This window comes from Echeneis naucrates, chromosome 16, assembly GCF_900963305.1.
Source record: "Echeneis naucrates chromosome 16, fEcheNa1.1, whole genome shotgun sequence".
NCBI lineage: Eukaryota > Metazoa > Chordata > Actinopteri > Carangiformes > Echeneidae > Echeneis > Echeneis naucrates.
Genome location: NC_042526.1, coordinates 3,413,548 through 3,437,607, shown reverse-complemented (window position 1 = coordinate 3,437,607; position 24,060 = coordinate 3,413,548). Strand labels below are relative to the sequence as shown.

At 43.2% G+C, this 24,060-nt stretch overlaps 1 protein-coding gene across 1 annotated transcript in view; it reads left to right on the top strand.

The window, feature by feature from the left end:
- The first annotated feature begins 8,030 nt into the window (after positions 1-8,030).
- The window catches only part of kiaa1549la (KIAA1549-like a), a 44,532-nt gene continuing 28,502 nt past the window's right edge, over positions 8,031-24,060 (top strand). The window contains exons 1-7 of the mRNA XM_029522403.1: positions 8,031-8,563; positions 9,226-9,341; positions 12,082-12,304; positions 15,149-15,282; positions 16,071-16,239; positions 21,203-21,262; positions 22,550-22,710. Of these exons, the coding sequence (XP_029378263.1) occupies positions 8,143-8,563; positions 9,226-9,341; positions 12,082-12,304; positions 15,149-15,282; positions 16,071-16,239; positions 21,203-21,262; positions 22,550-22,710 (1,284 nt within the window). The 5' untranslated portion in view covers positions 8,031-8,142. The remainder of the gene's footprint in view (positions 8,564-9,225; positions 9,342-12,081; positions 12,305-15,148; positions 15,283-16,070; positions 16,240-21,202; positions 21,263-22,549; positions 22,711-24,060) is intronic.

Sequence of the window (24,060 nt, the reverse complement as noted above, 5' to 3'; positions counted from 1 at the left end):
GCAGCATGGATGGCTGGATATTTTCACGTAGTCGGCTCTGAAGGGACGAGAACGTACCTCTGGCCTCTCACATCAAACACAAGATTCAGGTCCAAATATAATCTACAGCTGATGCTCTCGGCCGTTTTTACTTTCTCCACCTTTCATCTTTCCTTTGTGGGTGTTTTATCCAACAGTCATTTCTTTCCAAATGAAACTGGACATTTAGTTTTTGTCCTTTGTTCATGTAGCCAGTTAATGCTTGTGATTCCCCCGTGATCATTTTATTATCATAGATTAATAAACAATGTGCCTGTTTGTCTTTATCTTTGAACTGTTGCCGCAGCGTGTTATTAAAACGACTCTGTAACGCTGCTTCTTATCATTAGCTGTGTAAATTCATGGTATAGGTTGGGCTTCATCTGATCTCTGTGGAGCGTTGTTGGCGATTGTGATCATATCGCTGACTCTGAGCAGACGCCAAAGTCTGTCTGTCAGGAGCATAAATCACAAAGAAATGTGTTTGCTTCTCACTTCATTTTATCAGCAGATGTTTTCGCTCCATAAAATCTCTTGTCAGTGTAATTTTTCTTTTCCCCCTTTAGCAAATGGCACAAATTCGCCTTTTGTGCTTTGCGAACTTGCAAAGTTGAAAGTTGATGCGTGAAATTTATGCTGTGTTCTGTTTTGATAACATCACGGCACGTCCTCGCAGCCTCCTGTTGTTACAGCTGTATTTCAGGGCGACGCACGACAGACAGGACCGACGTCAGATGAAGTGCAGAACACTCTGTTTCCTTCTTTATCTATGATAATGGTTACCTTGGTGACAGCATCCGCGTGGTTGCTGTGGTGACCCAGCAGCAGAAGCAGCCCTGCTGTCAGGCTGAGAGGGGCTGCTGATTTACTGTTACCTCAAATAGGTTCAGTCTCTGCATTGTTTCTTTTCATCTGCTGACTGACCTGACATTTGGTTGGCGTCAGTTTCTGACGACTGCACATTTGACTTTTATATTGAAAAGAAGCCTGGGAAGTTTCTTCAAAGCAAACGGAGAAGGCTGTTGTCTCCGCTCGCGAACGTATGTCCTCCTTTGATTTAGAGGATATTAGGCTATCAAAGCTTTGTTGTACCAAGTGAGTCCTGAAGCAGAAACCGAACATGGGTGGCTCAAAAAGTTCTCAATGATAAACCAAGACTGAAACTTGTCTTTTTTTAACTCTGGCAATTTTCTGATGTTAAGCTCTGAAATGACCCAAACACCCAGAATGTTCGACTTAAACAGCTGTGAAAGTGGCATTTCAGCTTGACATTTTATGACTTTTTGTGTTCCCCTCCAGCAAAATAACACACACGCTTACACAAACGATGGCAGAAAATCATTAATGGCCCAGGGACAGTAAAATGTTTGCCGTGGCCGAGGAGCTGCAGAATAACACGCTCTGGTAACTTTTTGAATGAATACCCATTTTGGTGTAAAGTGGATTTCATCAGTAGCACAGTGTGATATTTTCTCTGATTCTGTCAGTCTCACATTAACCTTTTCCAAATTAAACACCGGACCAACTGTCTCACTCAAAACAGCAAATATTCTGGGAATTTAAGAAGACGAGCTGTTGAAGCTGTTGGGTTGTTAACACGTGTTGAGATTGTTTGTTATAAAAGGTATGGAGCTGTTAAAATTTGAAGTCAAGTTAAAAAATGAAGAGAGAGGGAAAAATCCAGCATGTTATTTTGAGAAGCAGATTATCATCGGAGCACTTCTTATTTATAATCTCCCCAGGTGTTGGAAATCGAAGTGGTCCCCTTTGTATTGTAATTCGGTGCCCCTCCATTAGGGAATCCACGATGTCAGTGAGCGTCCTCACAGCTGCATTAAAACGTCTGTGTGTTTTCCAAAATGAGCCAAATGATCCAATTTAAAGAAACTGTGGTGCTTTAACGTCAGCCATTAGCTGTTCAATTCATCCCCCATGTATCGGATACACAGCCGTGGTGGTTACCGCGCCTCGTCTTGGTTTTTTAAATGAGTTTAAAAAGAATTCTGCATCATCTTGAAATCACCTATTTACAGATTTAATACAAGTGTTAGAAGTGAAATTGGTTTTCTGCTGTTGCAGTCAGTTCACATAATTGGGCAGAAGTTGTTGTCAGGCAGTTTTTCTCACATCTTGGCATCTCTTCAGAGTATTACTGAGAAAAAATGGAACATTTTCCCGGATCCTGCTCTCTGTCAACACTTCAGAGAGTGCTGTACTGTGAGAAGTGACTAAGTATGCAGCGTTTTCTATACTGACTTGATCCATATAACGTTATGATGCCGCACTTGGCTGCCTTCCAGCAGCAGCCCGTTTTGGGTTGTAATCTGTTGGAGCGGGAAACAGAAAGGTCACAATAAGCAAAGAATACGAGGCGACAGCCGGAGTTAGGACCAAATAAAATATGGAAATGTCTTCTGTGCAGTTATAAACAACAACCATTGAGTTTTCTACCTGACCGTCCATCCATCACACAGCCAATCCAAATCGATTCCTTCTCTCGCCTCCACACAGACAGATGGAAGCCCTGAATAGTTCCAGGAAACGGTTACATGTCCATCCTGTTGGACGGGCCTCACTCTGTTGGCCAAAGCCTGCTGGCTTGAGACCATCTTTACTCCCACTGAGTCTCGCATCACGTTACGAGTATATCAGCGCTTTGACTTGAAACCAGCACTCCCACTCTAACCACAGAGGCTTTATTTAAAACAAGTTTCTCGTACAGCAGACTCTCTTCAGTGAGGCTGCACGCACGCTTTGACGGTGTGACCTTTAGTTTCTGCTCTAAATGCGGTTCTGACCTAAAATAACCTTTCACAAATGTTCTCGACTTGTCACAAACGGCTCAGACAAAGGCCAGGATTTTGTATGAAATGTCTGCCAATCTGCAGCTCTACACAGCTTCCATCCATCCGTTCAGGTCACTTGTTTGGTTCGTAAGCCGATAAACAAGCCGTGACAACCGTGCCCAGGCGCACATTAAAACAGCAGCGGTAAAAGTTTCTGAAGCGCCGTTGAACCAAACCAGAGTTAAATGAAGCGCGAATGCTGGACTTGAACTTGTTGTGTGACGTCTTGTCAGCTAGGTTTGAACACAATAAACCAATAGGATGTTATGCTGCGTTTGTTTTAGAGCCCTTTTCCTCACACTGGTCAACAAAACCAGTTGATGTTCGTTTCAGGCTCTGGGAGGCTTCACTTTGATGCTGTGGTGGTTTCAGCTGAATGCTAACGTCTACATTCACACGTTTCTTTGCTAAAATTTGCGAATAAGTACAAAAGACAAAGTAGCTGCATAAGAGCTGCTCGTGTGGCTGGAGAAGGTGTGCGCAGATCTCTGCCTGGACAAAATGGCCGTCATCTTGTCTCCTTGTTTAATCAGTTCCTCAGGCTGGAAGATTTTGTGTCACTTGGACTAATGTGGTGGAACTACATTGTTTTTACAGGTGAAGACTATGTGAGACTCTGCTCTTGCCTGGCTCAGCTCTCAGACTAAGATTTAAATGATCTCATCTGTTGATTTAACAATGACAATCATGGAAGTTTCCCACCAGTTGGCTTGTTGGCAGATTCACAAAACCAGACTCCCCCTCTCTTCACTTAGCCCTCTGAGCTGAGGACCAGTTGGCTCGATACCGTTCTCACACTTCCTAACCACCTGCCCTGCTCACAGCCGAGCCTGCAGCATGGATCAACTCCGCTTGGCTCGCAGCTCCATCGCACAACGGAGGAAGTCCAAAGTAATGGCTGTAGCCAATATTATTTATTTAAGATGTTTTATCACAAGCACCTGGGCAAAGTTATTCCGTGTATTCAGAGCACTTAAACTGACCTGGCAAGGCTTTGTAGGGTTAGGTGGCGTGTACAGAGATCCATCAGGGCATCGTCAGACACAGTGCCAGCTGGCAAGGCTTTTTATGGTCAATGCATAACATGACATCGGTCCAAAGCCTTGTAAATAGCCAGTAGTGGTTTGTGCACCATTTCCATGTGATGAATCTCATAATCTGCTATGAACTGTATGCCCTAACATGGAAATGGCCAAAAAAAAAAAACAAAAAAAAAACAGTCCCATGCGTTTTGTCCAAACAGATAAAGCAGGTCAGATCTGGTGTGATCCACATTTATCCATCTTTAAGCCACACTTTCTGTGCTTCCATCCATCCATCCATCCATCCTGTCCATATTTGCTCTCAGTGGAGGTTCTTCTTTCCTAGCGTTTTTGTCAGAGGTCTGATGATAATCACATATGTTGCTCTCAGCCGGAGAGCAGGTGGCGAACCGTTGGAGGAGAAAACACTCAAAACACTGCTAATATTCATTCATTCATCAGTTCACCAATCCATTGTTCCTCCTGTCAAAGACACAAGTAGCTGATATGATATGATATGAACCCAGTTATATTGTCGGTCCTTAGCAGAGTATCAGTTAGTGATGAGTTAGACACACATACTGTATATATAAATATAAGCACATACAAAAAAAACCTCAATGAAAGTTTAACAACATTAGTTTAAAGCATCATTTACGCAACACGCTGATATCAAAATGCTAATTATTTGTCATAGCTAGTATTTGCAATCATGTGTAAGTTGTGCATAGTTAAATGTAAGTCCACTATTCACTCATTAGCTCTGTTTGGGTCTCCACCATCAGTTTTTCCCGAGCTGTACCTGCTGCTGAGGTAGAGGTTGATGAAAATGGATTTTGTGCTCCAGGAAAAAAACTTGTGACCTGAAAGATGCAAAAATCTGCATCCAGCTGAGGAGAACTGCTGAATTTAACCGTACCTTGAATGTAGCTGTTAATTTGATCTGTTGTTTATGTACAAATATTCATTAGTGTTTCTCTAATAACATGTAATAATGCTTAATGCTGTCCGTGATTTTTTTTTTTTTTTTTTTATCCACGGGCATTTCCGTGCAGCTTTTATTGAGGGCTGAAGTTAGACAGCTGAACGATCTGAGGGGGCTGAAGATAATCACACTCGGTCCACACGTGAAAATATCTTTCCAGGATAGGAACAGAACAATCTCTCTTTTAGCGTATATTTTCCAAAATGGCTCAAAAGCACATTAGCAGGTCGTCTTTGTGTTCAGGTGGAGCTTGTTATCAGCATTTATCCCCCTTTGACATCGCCATCTGTTCACTACATGTTGAAATGCTGCATCGGTTGGGAATGAGATGAATTGGAACCAGAAGAAAGATGATTCCTCAGTCGAGGTTTGTCCCTCTCACTGTGAAGCAGGAGTAATTGCCCCGGCCATTTTTAGCTGTGCCGTTGCTCTGGATGACCCCAAAGAAGCTGAAATATGAATTATCAAAGGTTTAATTTCCTCTTTTAATGACATTTTTGGTGTCGTGTCCTGCGACAAAGAACAGATTTGCTCGGTTGGTTGTAGTTAATAGTGTGGCGATTGAAATGGCTCATACCGGCTGTCCAGAGGATACACGGAGCCGGTCCTCTAAAGCCTCTTTTGCTCAGATTCGCTGTCTTTTAATTAACTGATCCTCCACAGAGACATGGGGAGTGTGGGAAGTGTGTGACACAGAAAGGAGCATGTGCTCGGAGGAAGGGAAAAAAAAAAAAACAAAAACCACTCCGCCCAACATTTGTCTCCCTCTTGTGTGAAGAACAAAGGAAATGTCGCGTCAGCCTGCAGTGACGCCAAAACCAAACCGTCCTTCTTTTGGCAGATGCCTTAAATTTTGTCACACAGCGAGTCAGTCAGACGGTCGGCCTTGTTTTTCCTCATCTTTCACTTCCGCCGCAGCAAGGTGCCTCGAAGGCCGAACGTGTTATGGAAGGGCGATCGCCTCAGTCTGCCAAACCTTCAGGCTTTGTTGGAGCAACAGAGGAGATGAAGGCAGTTCGCAAAATGGAGATAATGGCTGAAGCGAACTGCTCTGAGTGGATATCGGCTCTGTTGCTCAATTTCCATGTGGTCTGTCTCATTTGGTGTGAAGAAAAAAAAAAAAAAAAGAGAAAGAAAAATGACTCCATTAAACTGTCATCGTGTTGAAACGACTCACTCCAAACTTTGCTCTGGATTTTCACTCTGAGATCTGAGAGCTGCGCCTGAGCCTGAGAGGTTGTGTGTGTTCTAGGAATAATAAATCCGTGGGCTAACATGGCTAACCTAACAGATCAGATTAATATCTGTGAAATCACAGCTGTGTGTGTGTGTGTGTCTCCTAACTTATGCATTCTGGAACATCTAAATTAATTCCCTATGCTTTATCCTCTAAAAACGTAAGTGACCTACTTTAGACTTTATTACTATTTTCCACAGTGTTCAGTTTCAAGACTTTTTCTTTTTTAATCCCTTCGGATAAATATGTGTATGAGACAGAGGAAGAAAGAGCGTGTGTGTGTTTGAGTGTATGGAAAGGCCTGATGGATGAATGTCCAAAGCAGTGCCTGCCATGCCTGTGGGACTGATGAGTCCTAATTAAACCCTATTTTTTCTTTTTCTTTCATCCTCCCCTTTCTCCCTCCCCCATTCTCTCTCCCCCCTTGCCTCGATCTCTTCCCTTCCCACAGCGGCGAGAGGTCATCATGAGTCGATGAGGCGGGCTGTTTTGCCTCTGGACCCTGCAGTGCCCTCCAACCTCTCGGCCACCCCCGGGATTGGAGACAAAGAAGCGATGGATGAGGCTGACATCGATCCCGGAGCTTGGACTGAAGGGAAAGTGTTTGCTGAGGCCAGGACGGCAGTCTGGACTGACACAGAAGCAGGGCTGCGCGGTAGAGCAAGCGACAAGGTCTTCGCTGAAACTGAGATCCTGGCGGGAACTGGTGCCTGGGCTGAAGTTGGGGCTAAATGGAGGCCAGTGGACGGGGAAGGGGGCGAGCTGCCAAACATGCCCAGGGACCCGGCAGCCTGGCTGGGGCAGCAGAGGCTACGTTCACGTGCAGAAGGCCAAAGAGAACAGGCAGCGTTTTCATCAGTCCTCACCGTGCTGGCAGAGAGAGCAGAGCTGCAGGCACCAGCGGCGGGGAAACCTTTAGGGCTGCTGTCTAAAGCTGCTTGGATCAAAACTTCCTCTTCATCATCATCAAAGGCCTCCTCCTCCTCCTCAACGACAAAAGTATCCTCTTTGCCTTCCTCCTCTCCCCCAAGTAACAAAGGCACCGGGACAGCCGGATCCGTCAGCGTCTCTCCGGTTGCTGTCAACAGAAGCTCATCCAACAGCAGCCTCAGTCTGGGTACAGTTAGTCATTTCAAAATAATTCAGCTTCTGATTTCACGGTGTAACAAACCATCAGGCCGTCTGACCTTTGTTTTCTAAACGTGTTCAAACAATTCACACGGCACTGTAATAAGAGCTAAGCTCATAGCATTGTAGCTTCATTTAGCATGAACATGCAAATGTTAACAAACCCCCCCCCCCCAACTAACTGTGACAATGCCAAGAAGTATTACCTTCTACTACTGACATTATCCTGGACACCAGATTTATGAGCTAGTGTCTTCGTCTGTTCCGGACTTTTCTTTTAGTTTTACTTTTAAGGAGTAAAACTTCTGTTGTTTGTCCAACATTTTTTACCCAGCAGGGCAGCATTATGTTTTTATTAACGATGTTGTGCTCTCATGGGTCAAACTGTCTCGGTCCTCATTCATTATCAGCTGTGGAGGATTGTCACAAGTAGCCTGAGTCTCTTGTAACACAACTTTTTTTTGTCTTGCAGAGGACTCAGTGAGTAGCCTGCCGGCCTGGGATCTCCCCACCGTCCCCGAGTCACTCCTATCCACTGTGGGCGACCACGACGTCACGCTTCCTGCCAACGTCACCAGCCCTTTTTCCACGCACCAATGGAACACCACTGTGCCTGTGCGCACTAGGAACACCTCACGGCACACGACCACACCAAGCACCACCATTAGGACGTCTCCGTCGCCCATCGCCACCTCCACTTTTCCGTTATCCACAACGTCGAGACAGCAAACGCCTGCAGAATCCACCGCCGGTTCAAACAACTCAAGCCAGGACACTGTGACCAGCGACGGCCTTCAGCTGACGACAGTAAGCACGACGACGCCCTCGACGACCACGATTACTGTGACCGATGAGGGGACAACGCAGGCGGCGAGCACTGTGAGCGCTGCGACATTACCGTCAAACATGACTAATGCTACGACCCCGCAGCAAACGGCGAGCTTCAAACTGACTACGGTGGCCATGACTCAGCCGACAACCAACACCACTACACCTGCCCTGACCACCATTACTACAACACCCCCAACCACTGCCACCGCCACCTCCACCACCACCAGTACTCCTCCTACCACCACCACCACCACCACCACCACCACTACTACTACTCCTGCTACGACTACAACACCTCCAACTACTACTGCCGCCCCCACCACCACCACCACAACAACAACTACAACCTCAACAACAAAGGTACCTGTCACCACTGTGCTGATGGCGGCACACACAACGCCTTCATCGACCACGACCACAGAACCTCCGTCCAGTACCGCTGCAGAGGAAAGTCTTCTACCGTGCAACGTGACCGAGAAGTATTGGGTCAAAACAGGTAGGAAGCCCCCGCCCCGTCAAAGGGATTACTCAGAGTAATGCAACGATGATTAATGATTTCTCAAAAATCATTAGAAAAGAAGAGTAATATGACACAAACCCTCTTAATGAATGGACGCACTTAACATTCCCAGTTGTTAAAGTATTAAGTGGGAATGTGTGACGTCTCCTCAGGTGCTTCATGCCCTTTATGGAGTTACCGACACCGTACTTAACATTACAGTCACACTTGGTGGAAAAAAATATGAGAAAGTGATGATGAATACACACAAAATGCCATTTCTGCATTCGGCAGATTGTGTGACCAAGCTGTAATTACATGCACACAAATTAATTAAAACTCGCACAAAAATCAAGGGCAAATTTTCCTTCAGTGTAAACAGTTTGATTAATAAGAAGCTGCAGACTGGAGCCTTTGATCGTATTTACCAGAGGTGGTGTGCTATTACTAAGGAATGGGTACCAGGTTTCAGCATTTTAAAAGGAGGCCTTAATCTTTGTTGTATCCCGCCTTCGAAAGGCTCTCAAAGACTGTCGTCCATGTGCTGCCGCTTAGATTGGCGTGATCAAAGTGAGTTTAAGCCTTCAGGACGTACAACACACTCACAAACCAAACGCAAACAGAGTCACAAACTAAACTTTTTCTGTCTTCCATCACAGTTTTATCCATCGAGCTGCGCAGGAACCGTCTGGACCTGATCCTTAAACAAAACCTCTCTAAAGGCCTGAGCCACGCCCTGCAGAGGGCCCTGAATGACTCCACGGTCTACGCACAGGTCAGTCAGTCTAATGAAGGTCAGCTCACTGGCTCGTAACCACGGGGCCGTGAGTGGCAAACAGAGGAGTTGCTCATGAAGATGGGCTCATTTGAGTTATGAGTAGCTCATAGCTCATAACTCAAATGTCTGATAAACAGATCTCTTTAAATCAGGCCTATAGACATATATGTCAGCTAAACACCGCTTCATAGGAAACGAATCAAACTATGTATGTAAGCAGGTAAGTGGCTTTTTAAAAACATACAACAACGAGATCAAAGTGCAGGCCACGAACTTATTGTTTGTGTCTTTGAGATCAGTCATGCCAAATGCATCAGGTCTGAACATGTGTTTCTGTCTGATGCCGGTGAGAGAAAAGTCTACAGACTCTGTGGTGCCGTCAGTTTACAATATTCTACGGTGTTCATCGAGGACTTATCGAAGTGGTACTACAGACAGAGACACTAATGTCTGACTAATCAGAACATCGCCTGTTGAATGGTATTTTGCTTCGAGTTTATTGTACACTCACCTTCTCTCTCTCTCTTACTTGCACACTCATGCTGGGTAATGGCAAATTATATCATAAATGCTTTCTTTTTTAACACATCAGAGTGGTACAGTCAAGTGATCTTTCTGTTCTGCTGTGTTTTTGTACTCCGATTCATCCAGCCTCCCCTCAGAGTATTTATATTTCTTTATCTTCTGTGCCCCCTTTTCTTTCTCGGCCTCTCCCTTCAAATTTCTCAATATTTACATTCCATGTACCTCTCCCCTTCTCTGTCTCCCCTATCTGGCAGCTCCTTGAACTTGAGTCGATTGATTTTCTGCCAACCCGTCTGTCTTCTCTGTCTGCTAGTTCTGGCTGTTGTGCCTGTCTGCCTCTCTGTCTGTCCACCTGCCTCTCTTCATCGCGCTGTCTGTCTGTCTTCTGTCTTCATCTGCCTGCTTTTTCTATTTTTATCCAGTTGTTTGTGAGCCTCCTGCGCTGGGAGTGACTCAGTGTCTCTAAGCTGCAGTCCACTTTCATCTACCCCCTCCCAGACACACACACACACACACACACACACACACACACACATACAGTCCTCAATTCTCATCCTGTATCAGATAACGTAGACACTCAATCTGGATCAGCAGCGATAACAAGCAGGTATAAAATTGTCCTTTGGACTTTAAAAACCACGATACATAGATGGTGTCTTCTCTTCAGACGTCTTGTTGATGTTAATGTTGGCTTCAGCAGGAAACAGCATGAAATTAGCATCCAGCAGTAGTTAATGCAACACATCACTGTACAATGAGGTGAGCCAAAATTGCTGGCAAAGATTTATTTATTTATTATTTTTACAGTTTCCAACTGTAAAAAGGGAGAGCGAGGTGAGGTTGTGGGGGGGGGACAACTCGGCTCAGTGGGTATTAAACTTATTGTCTAGATTGCAAAGCAAAAGTGAAATAAAGAATATAAGATCGTTATAAAGGATTTATAAGCCACAGTATTATTTTACTATTATTATTATTATTATTATTATTTTATTGAATCACTGAATATTTAACCTGAACTAATGTGTGGCTGTGAACTGCTGAACATTTTTAAGAGTTAATGACGTACTTGTCGCCCATCGTTAGTCCTTTTTACATGAACCGTGAGTAAATCTATATTTTCACTAAAACAAAAAACATCTAATTTACATATTATATTTGCTTACTTAAAAAAATGTTTGTGTGCAGTGAACTAGATTTAATACTATTTCTATGTGTGGAGTCTGAGAGCTGAAGAACAGAAGAAATCAATGGTATAATTTTCTAAATGGACACCAGAGATGCTGTTGGTGTGGAGGGACATGACATTTAAGCCCGTACACGCAGGACATGAAACATGAGGCACACATTGTTGAAATGCAATTCCTCGCTTTTTCCATTTCAGTTTAGATTTAACATGAAAGATCTGAAAGCTCTCTTTTATCTTCTAATGAAATGCAAAACCCAAAGGTGGGTTGTTGTAATGAAAGAATGTCGCCGAGTATAATTAAAAACTAAAGGGCTGTGTGGAAAAAGAGAGCCTAAGGCTTTGCAACAGAAAGTGGCTTAAACAAAGATGGCAGGTAGGCAGAGTTTGAAAAACAGGGTGAGTCTTGTTTAATATTTGTAAGCAGAAAGACGAGAGGAAGGCAGAGAGGTAATGAGATTCGCTTTCACTGAGATGGGTGTGTTTTTGGGGAGAAATTGGCCAGAGGCAGATCGTAGAGAGGAAAGAGGAGAGCAGAGAGCCATAGTAACTACCTTGAACCGCTCCGAGCAGCTGCGGCTGTTGAGGGCAGAGGAAGGTGGGCGGTTTATAGCTCCAGAAATACAAGCTTTGACTCACTGCTGATGTTAGTCTGATGTGTTTTTCCAGGACACAGTTAGTCAGATTTACGACTGTTGAAAGCTCAAGAAGAAATGCGCCTTTAAGGCAGATTTGGCTAAAAAAAAAAAAAAAAACAAAACAAAACCCAAACAAACCCCAAAACAAACAACCCCCCCCCCCTCGAAGGGTTATATATATATATTCATCTGATCCATTTGTATTCTAAAGCACAACATGGGAAGGGAAAGGATGCTGCTATGTTATCAGCTTGTTTCACCCGGTTGCACTGATTTTTTTCTCTGATACTGTTTGTTCTTTGCTGTGTGTGTGCGTGTGTTTTGAATGAACAACACTGTGTTTTTTGCAGTGAAAATAAATAAATAAATAAATAAAATGTCCCCGGTGCAGGTGGAACGTGACGACTGCAGCCCCCACAACGTGACTCTGACTTACTATGTGACCACTGGCAAAACCGTCTACATCTCCTCCTTGGTGGTTGAGGCGCTGAACGTCTACGGATTTGACAAGCTGCTGTCAGACATCAGGCAGCACATCCCATTGGTTAAGGCTGTCCTGGTTCCCGTAGCAACCTGGGTGCCCGCTCCCAGCATTCACCTGCAGCTGAAAACAGGTGATGAAGATTCACCATCCTTTATGTAGCTGAGTCAAGCCCCTCCCCTGATAACAGCTCGCTAATGTTTGTAGCTGAGGTGAAGTGGGAAACGTTAAAGTACAGCAGGGAGAGAGAATGTGAGCAAAGAGAGGTAAAATGCAATGAGAGAACCAGGAGGGAGACACGCGGGAAGAGCAGAGCGGAGACAAAATTAGAAAATTCTGATTACATGTCTGCTCTCCTTTACTCTTCTCTGATTCCCTAAATCCCATACAAACTCACATGATTGCAGAGCAAAGGCAAATTGGTCCATTCATTTAGTCAGCCTCTTAAGCCTCTTAAAAAAAAAAAAAAAAAAAAAAAACACACACTCATGCATGCACACACACACACAAACACATTGAGTCTTGTGGGACCAAGGGAAGGGAAATCAGTGCAATTAACAAATTGTATTTGCAGATTGGAAACCTATTACGCGCCTAAACGAAGAATTTTAAACTCACATCGTTCCACAGCGGTCAGATTACATTCAGCTCAATACACAGAATTTAGAATTTGGCTTTATTTTCTTAATAAAAAAGATTTTTTTTTTTTTATATATATTTTATATAAACAGAGGACTGCACACAATATAAAAAGGGTAGAGTGAGTTACCATCGGGCTCTGCAGTGTTTTTCCACCTCATTGTTTCTGTTTTTATGGCTTCAAGCTTTAATGTTTTTGTCTACTTCTGATGCTTTCACTCGTCTGGTTCTTCAGCACCACCAGTGTTTTATTCTGATGGTTCCACTCAGGGGTGTCGCTATTTTGGACCCCATGAAAAGCCTCCACAGGCCCTGAAAATACAACAAACACGGACGCTGCGACCTTAGATTAGATTCTCAAAAAGAAATGTTCTTTTCTAGCTCAAATGCAATTTTAATGGTACAGTTTAAAGTGCCATTAAGCTAAAAGTTCCTGTGAAGATATATGGTGACTAATTTACTCTTCCCAAATCCATCAGGTTAATTTACAGCACGCGCCTTTTACTACGCCACTTGAGCAAACTGGGTGACGTACAACCGCCTCCAGGTTTCTCTCTCCTGTCGGTCTTCCCTTTATCTTTGTGGAAGCCAGGTTTCTCTTCTGAGACATGATGCTGCAGCTCGCTCACCGTCCACAGCTTGTCTAGAACTGTGAGCGCCCACTTTGTCTGTAGGATGTTTAATAGTCCGTATCATTCCTCACCTTATAACGGAAATATCCTTTTATTGATGAGAGGTTATGATGTAATAATTCAGTTCTGCTGCTTTCTTTCGGACCTCTTAGTGTGATGATGACATTTACATGGTCCTTTACCTTTTGTTGTTTTTTAGCGTTAACTAAACATGGCTGGTCACCGCTGTGCTCACTATATCAGTTAAATTATATTGTATGTGAATATAAATTACATAATATTTTTTAAGGCTGAAGGGTGTTGAGTTAACAACTTGTTCTACTGCTCCAAGTCATGAAACTCTACAAATCCTATTTATATTTCAGATTATGTCAGGTACCGTTGAAATGAAGACATATAGTTCAAAACTTTAAATTTAACTTTAAAGATTCACACTGCAGTAAAATACTTTCCTGTCTTAGTTTAGTGTGACTGAAGCACTTGAATCAGCGTTTTTTCGGATCATAAACCATAAATACACAGTATATCCCAGCTACCATCCACCGGCCAGCTAGCATGTGATTACCAGCCGGGTGAACGGGGTTCAGACCAGGAGACCAGTGAAAGGAGAAAAAGAAGGGTTGTTTTTTTTTTTGGTCCATTTTCACGAGTACAGCAGCATTTTGAATTTAGGTCAGAATATTGTTCCACCTCTTCCATCCATGTCCTTTTAGAGGTTTTTTAAAAATAACAGAACTATAGAGTGCAGAGGAAGAACGGAGGGCAACGGTGGTAAAAGGACTGAGACGACGTTAATAACATCTTCCATAATCTGCTGATGGACTCAATATTGTTTACCCTGTTCCTCCCAGTGTGGAGCTGCGGGACGCTGACAGACAACTCTTTTTAGTTCTCATTCTAGATAGTGGCGATAATCCTCTTTCTCTGTCTGCTTAGGTTTATTGGTCACACAGACAAACATCTATGTAGAGCGCTACTTTTTTTAATACCTAAAATCCAGCCCTAGATATAGAACCCACGTACGGCTTGATGAAGTAGATTGTTGCAGATGCATTTGTATTAAGCTGTTTAAACTTTACATAACAGTGAGGACTCTGGTGGAATGGATGGAGCAAGAAGAGGAAACATTAAAAGATATCAATAGATATAGATGGAAGAGTGATATGTTACTTCGACAGATCTGTGATTAAAGGGGTAAGACTGAGTAAAATGAGATCAGATATGTTGGTTTAAATTGTGTTGTTAAACCCTGTGCAGATGTTAGAGCCCGGTGCCTATCTTTAGGTAAACACAATTTATTCCAAATATTCAAACTTAAGTCTCGTTTGGATTCCTCAGGGCTTAGTTTTAGTCCCATTATTGTGTATTTTTTTTACTTGAATTATATGTGCAGCACTTTCAAAACATAAAGATTCACTTTTTTTGCCAATGACACAAATAATTTTTTTTGTCATTGGAAGTAAATTAATCAGATTTAGTAGCTCTTTGGTCTGAAGTTTGCAAGTGAATAGCTGTCTGAGTGAAAAAGCATCTGAAATAAAAAATTCAGGTTCATAATAGATATACAGTTGCGCTGGAAGCGACACACACACAAATTATGTCCAAGGATACACACTTTATGCCGCGTTTCTCTGTGTAACTTACTTTGAGCTGTAAATTCTTCAAAATACTGCATTCCGTTTTATTTTTATTATGATTCTTTTCAGTGCTGAGGTTCGTTGGCCCGACAGACAACATCTACTCCTGCAGTTTTGTCCAGATGTTGGAGCAGCGGCTGGAGAACGCGTATGATGAGGCTCAAGACAAAGTGCTGGAGACCTACAGCAGGCTCACTGTGGAGGTACTGCGTGTTTCATAGAGGCTATTCTCAGTCATAAAGCTGCCTGTAAACTTCTGGATACGTGCAGCAAAATAACTTTTTACTTATTTGATAGAGCCGCAACAAATGATTAAAGGGGCCGAATGGCCTTAGAAGAACGCACTACTTCATTTAGTCCAAGACAAAATGAAAGCTCATTCTTTGATAGGCCTGATTTATGTTTAAACCCTTTGGTTCCTTTCTTTCCTTTTTCTCTCTCCGCTCTCTCATTCCCTCATTTCGTGTCTTTCTCTGTAGCTGTCAAGGTGCTCTCATCACTGTAGGATATACATGCACGTGCACGCTCCATAATAATCATAAAGTAGGTCTAAGCAAGCAGAGGAAAGTATAGGGCCCATTCATAATTTATCCCCTGAAATTTTAATGTCCGTGGAAGAATGTAATAGGAATTCCTCGTATGTTGTATCATCATCCACTTTAACGCGCTGACTGAGTCACATTATTTTCAGAGCACCACACAGGTCTTATTATAGAAGAAAAAAACATCGTTCATTCAAAGTGTCATACTGTGTCTGGAGCCCTTTTATGCATTCTTTATGGCCGTCTTAGACATTCGGCATGATACCATTAGATATTTCTGGATGAATGTCTGAATTATACATGTGCTCGCTGCTGCCTGTTTGTGTGTTTGCAATAAATAGAGAATTGAATATATACTTCCAATATTGTACCTCTGGGGCAGATGGTGACATATTTGATCGGTGGAATCGAAATAAAATATTAAAACATTGCTGCGTGTTTGTCCTCAGATCCAGAGTGTGTTTCAGGAGCCGGGCTCGCCATCCGTCACTCTCGTGTACGTGGTGAGGAATCAGGACGCCATCCTGAACGGGACGATCTCCAGTGGTCTGCTCAACCAGCTGACCGCCGAGCTGGTGGGCTACTTCCTGTTCTACCCCCCCATGGTCATCGCAGAGCGTAAGTGAACCCATCATTCATTCACCTAACAGTTCTGTGTTTGCATCATTCAACGTCTGCTGGTGTTTTAAGGAGAGCAATTTCCTAAACAAAACTGTTCGTTCAGCAGATGTATTTCATTCTCCAAATTTAACAATCCTTACGGAGGATTTAAAGTATTTTAAATCCTCCATTTTTTAATGACTATACCTGCTAGCTTCAGTCTGTTTGAATTATGCCCCCTTTGTAACCTTGAAAGGCAGATGAATCCATCTTTTAAAGCCTCTTGTGGCTGAACCACAGTGCTTTGTACCAAACATCTCGCTATGAGGGAAGAATTAGTGGCAGATACAGCGAAGTGATTCTTGGGATTTTTGCCCTTTTCCACTTTTCTTGGCAGCTCAAAGTCAGCTCTGCTGCTTGTGGCCATTTCATCCCTCAGTCATTGTTAATTTGTGAGCAATCAAAGCAGCAGCGATTTGCTTTGCTTTTCGGGTAACTGACTTGGCTAGCACGGTCCAACCCACAATTAATGGTGACTAGCCAACAAATTACAGTTCACCGCCGGCGCTTGCTCAATTCTCATTCACTTGATATACCTTCGAGCCATCTTCTCAGCTGCACTGATGGGCAAGTATGATGAATTTGTAATTATTTACAGAGAGCTGGACGTGAAACTGAACAGGCAGTTTAAAAGTGGCTCTGACAGATTAAGCATTTGACATTAATACACAATTTGAAAAGTTTGGCTAAATGTAGCAGGAGCACAGATGAACCGTGCAAGAGCTCATTTCCACAACAATGTCAAACAACAACTTAATGTGTAGCTGCTATTTGTAGAGCTTTAGCTTTAGCAGACGTTTAAGTGCACATATAAAAAAAAACGGGATTGGTGTTAACATTACATTGACTTGACGTTGTGTCCAAATGAACTTACTCCAACAAAACAAAGATTTTCTCTCCGTCTCTGTCCACGTTCATCTATGACCTTATGATGTCTGTGCTGCATTTCACCAAGGTAAACATCTTGTAGGCTTGGACATGCTGATGATGCATTGTCTTGCATCAAAATTTTGCTACAGCTAAAAATCTTAATCTACTGATGAACTGGAAGAGTGTGAGAGAGGCATGTTCCTTTTTTTATTTATTTATTTTTTTAAACCAGCTTTTGTGTTACCCTCAAGCTGTGAAGGTTGACAGAAAAATGCGGGATAGTGACAATACCCCCATCTGTGGTCTGTGTGTTTCTGTGAGCTTTCAGCAGCAGGAAGGGAACATGTGTACTGAGCTGAATCCTAAAAAAAGATTTTTGCACTCAGAGATTTATTTTAGTCTTGAAAGTCCAAACAGACAGAGGTTGGAGGTAGGATGGACGAACAAACCGCAGGCAATGAAGGATTTCAGTTTTCACACAAAAGGAGCCAAAAATATGTGTAGCTTCAAGAAGGGGACAGAAAATGACCTAAACCAGCCACCGATGCTTGTTTTCTGCCCACAGAACTGGACAACAGGAGGAGTCTGATCCTCTCGTGCTAATTTTACAGTCGTTACATAACAGTCGCTTCCCTGCCGGGCTGAGACAGACTAACACAGCATATGTAGGGTGCTTTACTAAGACCCACTGAATCCACTTCAGGGCCGTGCATGACTCCTGACGGAGCGAATATTTGACCTGCTTCTCAATGCGGGGTAACTCAGGTAATTCACCATCATGATATCCCATATGGTGCAAGTAGAAAAGGATATCTGACTATAATAGGATATGATAGGAACCTCGTGTTTTAGTCCTGCACACAATGTACTACTAGTTTGTTTTCACAAATACACAAAGAACTGAACGTTCTTTATATAATCAATATAGACCGGCTCTGTTACTGTAAAGTGAAAGAGATGGTGCCTGATGTCGAGCCCACAGAGAATCATCCTCTGTGCAGCTTTTTTTTAAGCTCCTTTATCTTCATTGTTGGTTTTCAGTGTTTGGATACAGACTCACTTTTCTCATCAACCTCCAACATCAGCAGCAGGAAAAATTAACGGTTCCTGCAGGAGTAGATGGAAAGAGTAGCCACAAATTCAGAGAATGACACATTACATTTAAAGGCAACATCAGTTCATCTATGATTTGCTAAAACAAGCAAAGTTATGTAGAAGTCAGCAGACTTTATTAATTCAGTCTCACAGTTTCTGGAAATTTCGCAAACAAAATATAGTCAAAGCTAAAGTGTGCTGAATAAAAGTGGTTTAACCTGCAAGGGAATTCTTAATTTGGTAATGCTATTTGTAATTTCAATATTGGGCTTCTATCAGACAGACATGAATCTCAACTCCACTTGAACATTAATGGGGCTCCGTGGTGGCTGGCTGAGGATTTAGGCAACACTTTTCTAACACACTCACATCTCAAACAGGCGTGTGATGTTCAGCATGTTGTGAATCTGCCTCCAAGTTACCAAGAATAACTGATCAGTGGTGCTTTAAAGTTTGCAGGAGATCATCGTTTTAGTTAAAATGTAAAAATGTCAGTTTTGCCTGTGAGGTGCTCCAAATAGTGCTATGACTATTAAAGGCTGTAATCTTTATTTTTCCGTAACAGAGTGCCCGAGCTGACTCGTGCGGCAGTTACACTTTCACAGTAAATATAAATTTACTCATAACATAGTTTACTGCAACAGACATTTTTCTTTGTGATCACTTCAACCTATTTAGAAATATAACAAACATAAGTGAAGGACCCCGTAGATGAGCCACGAGCTTTGTTTATATTCCACTCTAACCTCTTATGCCATCTGTGAGACTTTAAAAGGGCAAACAGCTGTACAGCTCCAATCATCTGAATCATGCCAAAGGCAATCTGGTGTCCGTGTCCCCTGAATGAGCTAATTTTAACTTGTTGAGATTAGATTAGCATCTATTTGTGCGTGCTCTCAATACCCAAACATCGCACTTCACACGGTCGTATCTAAAGCCACTTGGAATCAGCATAAAAAGTCCGTGCTCTGCCTGAAAAACTGGTTGTTATGCCGATCGCCGAACAAATGATCATATCAGGAACTCTGTGACGACAGTGAACAGTCAAGACGTTTAGCGGTATGGACCCACTGACTTTACACTGAGAGCACAAACGGGTGTCACAGCCTGAATATTATCAGTGGGCAGGCAGCTGCCTCCTTTTTTGCAGCATGCGGCTGTTTAACTGGAGGGAAATGAGCAGGAGATTTATTAATGATCTTTACTTCAGAGGATAAACACGACGCAGCAGGTCTCAAATGTATACAGGGGACGATTAAAAGGAAGTTAGGATGTCTTATTAAAAAGAGATGAATGGGGAACAACTCCTGTTTGTCGCTCCTTACATTGGAACACCATTCAAAGGCTTTAGGTTGGATATGGAAAACTATCGTGTGCTGGGTTTTAGTCTCCGGTTACAGTAATGAACACGTGCTTCTGGTTTGGCTGTGCTTCGGCTGCAACAGGAACAGAACGGTGTTAAAATCTGCTGTTTTAATGACGACCTTACTCATCATGATGTCGTCCTGAGCTGCAGCTGATTTGTCCATTTCAGATAAGCATTATAAGCACTATTTACTCCACTTTGAATAATTTTGCCGGGGGGGGGGGGCTGATGTGCTTCCGACCGCAGTCAGGTCAGAAGAGACTAGCACACTTCTTTGGTCTTCTCATGAGATTTGTTGATAATATAAAAAGGAAAGGATAAAAAGAAGAGCTTAATATCAGCGTTATCCTTTAAATCTATATTTGCTTATTACATTTGTGCAGCAACATTTTTTTTTTTTTTTTTTTTTTAGCTCTATCTTTTGGAGTTATGCAACTTAATCTCCCAGCTGGTGTCTTGATGAGATGGATGCCCTGCATTTATCTGCCCCTTGAACAGATTCACAAAAGGGCACAATGAGAGAGTCTGAACCTGAACACTTGAGTGCCGTGAGCTCAAGTTGGAGTTGGAGAGGAGCTCGCTGAATGCAAATATGCTCACGTACAGATGCATCATGGAGGCGGCAGCAGAACGGCACCGAGCAGACACACTGGCTGGTATTAACAACCGCCGCTGCTGCAACACCATTGACTCGAGCTGAACACAACTCTCGGCGGAGGGCCAGCTCGGAGGAGTTAGGTGGAGACATATGGTGAAACAGGCAGATGGGAAATAAGGATGGAAAAGTTGCCAAATGAACAGGACACAGAAAGAGAGAGCGATGATGGGTTGTGAAAGATGGAAGGAAAGGAGCAGGCATCTGGGGAAATGAATAGGCCAACAGGTCAACAGGCAGAAAATGGAAAAGGTACAAAGACAGCAGGCAGTAAGAAAAGACGAGAGATGGGGTAGATGGTGAATCGGTGAAAAATGGAAAGGTTGAGAGTGAAACTTGACAAGAATTTTATCATCTGTGCCAAGGGGCAATGTGGAACAAGCTCCTCCTCTGCAGACACAAACAGCGCTGTCACTTTAAAAAGACATCAGCGGCTCCCTAAAAAGCTTTTAATCAAAATAATCCAGTCTAAATTAGACCAAGTATGAAGAGTAAGCAGTCAAAGGCATCTCTGGTTCATTTTTCTAATATTCTTATTGCCATTAGCAAATGCTTCATTTTCCTTTGACTTTATTCTCAGGCTTTGCCAAAAAAAAAAAAAAAAAAACCCAAAGAGAAGAAGTAGGGGCTTATTGGTTTGGTCGTGTTTTTGAGATGACACAACAGACAGTGTACAAGTGCAAATTACAAGAAGTGGGGACAGGATGGTTGAGTATTTAATGAGAATTTAGAGGTTAATACACAATCTGAAATCTTTAAACAGATTAGTACCTTCAAATAAAATAATAAAGATAAGAAAATGAGTTGGAAATATGTGTGCTTAAGAAAATCCATGAGAAAACTTGGTTCCCTGGTGGTGATACAAAAGTCTTAAATCAGGCTTTTTAACATCTGCAGGTAACGTTTCTCTTTGTTCCGCCCTCTCTCTTTTCCAGCCCTTGAATACCATAATCTCAACACGTCGACGGCAACTAAGAACTATTGGGTGATTACAGGTGAAAACACACACACACACACACACACACTGGGTGATCAGCGGTAATCAAGAGCTGCATTGACTGGACTAAACAGCAGTTAGTTAAATGTCCTGTCGCTGCTTACGGTGCAGTTCAGCACAATAGTATTGGTTCCCAACAATTACCCCCCCCCCCCCCCCCCCCCCCATGCCGTCCACACCTCTTCCCTCGCTCGACACCCCGTCTCACTCGCTCTGTGCTCAGTGGCTTTAGCAGCTCTGTTCCTGGGAAAACCTATTGATGTATAATTCACAGCTTCCTGACTGGGGCAGAGGGAGAGATCACTTCACATCACATCATGCTCGGGTGTGAATGATGCCGGAGTGAGTGTGTGAGTGTGTGTGTGTGTGTCCACTGCTCCATCTCACTTATAGCCTCTAGTAAGAGACTCAGGAGTAAGATTGATGCATAGATCTCATTGTGTATGTGTACTTATGTGTTTGTTTTGTGTGTAGACGATGTGTGATTGGTGTGTCACTGAAGCTGGAATAGAAGTCTGTGGATGGACAGCTTTTAAATGGCAGATCATCTAGTCGTCTCTCATCTCCCACTCCATCTCCTGTCTCCTGTCTCCTGTCTCCTCTCTACTCTCTCTCTCTCCTGTCTCCTGTCTCCTGTCTCCTCTCTCCTGTCTCCTCTCTCCTGTCTCCTGTCTCCTCTCTCCTGTCTCCTCTCTACTCTCTCTCTCTCCTGTCTCCTGTCTCCTGTCTCCTCTCTCCTGTCTCCCCTCTCTCTCTGTCTCTCTCCTCTCTCTCTCCTCTCTCTCTTTCCTGTCTCTCTCCTGTCTCCCCTCTCTCTCTCTCCTCTCTCCTGTCTCTCTCCTGTCTCCTGTCTCCCCTCTCTCTCTCTCCTCTCCCCTCTCTCTCTCCTCTCTCCTGTCTCCTCTCTCTCTCCTCTCTCCTGTCTCCTGTCTCCTCTCTCCTGTCTCCCCTCTCTCTCTGTCTCTCTCCTCTCTCCTGTCTCCTGTCTCGTCTCTCTCCTGTCTCTCTCCTCTCTCCTGTCTCCTCTCTCCTGTCACCTCTCTCCTCTCTCTCTCTCTTGTCTCCTGTCTCCTGTCTCTCTTTCCTTTCTCGTTCTCCTCACTATCAATACTGTCCTTGAATGAGCTCTCTTTTTTTTCTCCTACTTCCTCCCTTCAAACATCCTCCTGTTTTCTCCTTGCTTCATCCTCCTCCTTCCTAATCCTTTACTGGTTCTCGCTTTTGTCCGGTCCTTGCCCGCCTGAATGCGTCCTCTTCCCCCTAAATCCCTCCTCTGTCCTCACAGTCATCCAGGATGTGGACAGCTCATCCCTGGAGGCCAACTACCAGAGCTTTGCCAGCCTGATGGAGCAGCGCCTGGCTGAGCTCTTCCTGGTGGCTGGAAGGCAGGGCTCCCGGACAGCGCGGTCCCGACGGGCCACCACTGTCGGGGGCTACACCGTACAGGTAAGGGGCAAAGGGAATTTTATGATAGAAACTAGGGACACACGTAAATAAATAAAATCCTCCAAATAATTTTGATATACGGATGTGTGATTCCAGTTGGGATGATCATTTAAAACTTTCTACTGAAAACAAGATTTAAAATGTCGGGGATGTGATTTTCATAGCTGCTTGTACCAAACACTCAACTTGACACTAAAATCAGCACACTTGCACGCTCGCAGTGGTAATGGATAAACGCTGATCATCAGCAAATACCGTGGCTCATCGTCTTTAGCATTTAAACATGCTGACATACACTTAATAGAAAGAACAACAAGGCCAAAGGGAATTCACGTAGCTTCACGTAAAGTTGGCCATAAAACGAAGAATTAGTTCAATGATCTGATGCTGCTGATACATAAAAAGTTCTTCTCAGCGGAACATGAATGTCAAGATCCGTCAAAAAGTTGTTTCACTTGAAGGTCAGCGAAGACTTTTTCAGCACCTTGGAGAGCTCCACTCTCAGCACCTTGGACAGCACCACTTTGTTACTTGTTTTTGAAGAAAGACTCAAAATAAGAATAAATAAGATTTGCGTTCATGAATTATTACGGTCAGAAACAAAACACAGAAATGGATTTATTCTGTGTTTGAAGCCCCATTAGATACTTCTACAGCCGTTGTAATCCTCCCGGATTCCACATAAAGTCGTTCGCACACAAACAGTGTGTAAATATACAACAAACAAATTGCTAAATGAATAAACAAGTGATTAGCCGATTTACAAAAAATATGAATCAGTAATTATTTTCTCTGAACGAATAAAAAAATCAAAAATACGTAGATTTAACAAGACATGACAAACAGGCTTCTACAAGAAGATTTTCAGTCTGCACAGATTTAAAGACCTTGCAGCGTGGATAGAAGAAAAATAGTTCAGAAAGTAAAAGTACTCTGTCAATGATTTGTTTGTATTCTAGGACAGGACGGTCCTTTAAGGTTAGACAGTGTTAGGATTCTGCTGACGTGGAAGCACCGAAGTCCGAAGTTTTGTGTGTATGCTGTTTTCTGTGTGTGTCACCTTCCTGCCCGGCCTTCCATACTGTGCAAATTAAGAGAACGATCATCTCTTCCTGGGCTTTATGCATCACACACCCGCAACGTTTAATGGGGAGCCACAGATGACCAGTTTTATGGTTGCAGTGATGGAGGAGGGAGACACTCCCGGAGACAAAGAGGTGGTGGTGGTGGTGGTGGTAGAGGGGGTTAGTCAAGGGAGGAACCATCAAGCCATTTAATAACATGCATCCCTTCTTTTTTTATGACAAAATCAAATTATCAGACTTGATTTAATCGTGTAATGTATACTCA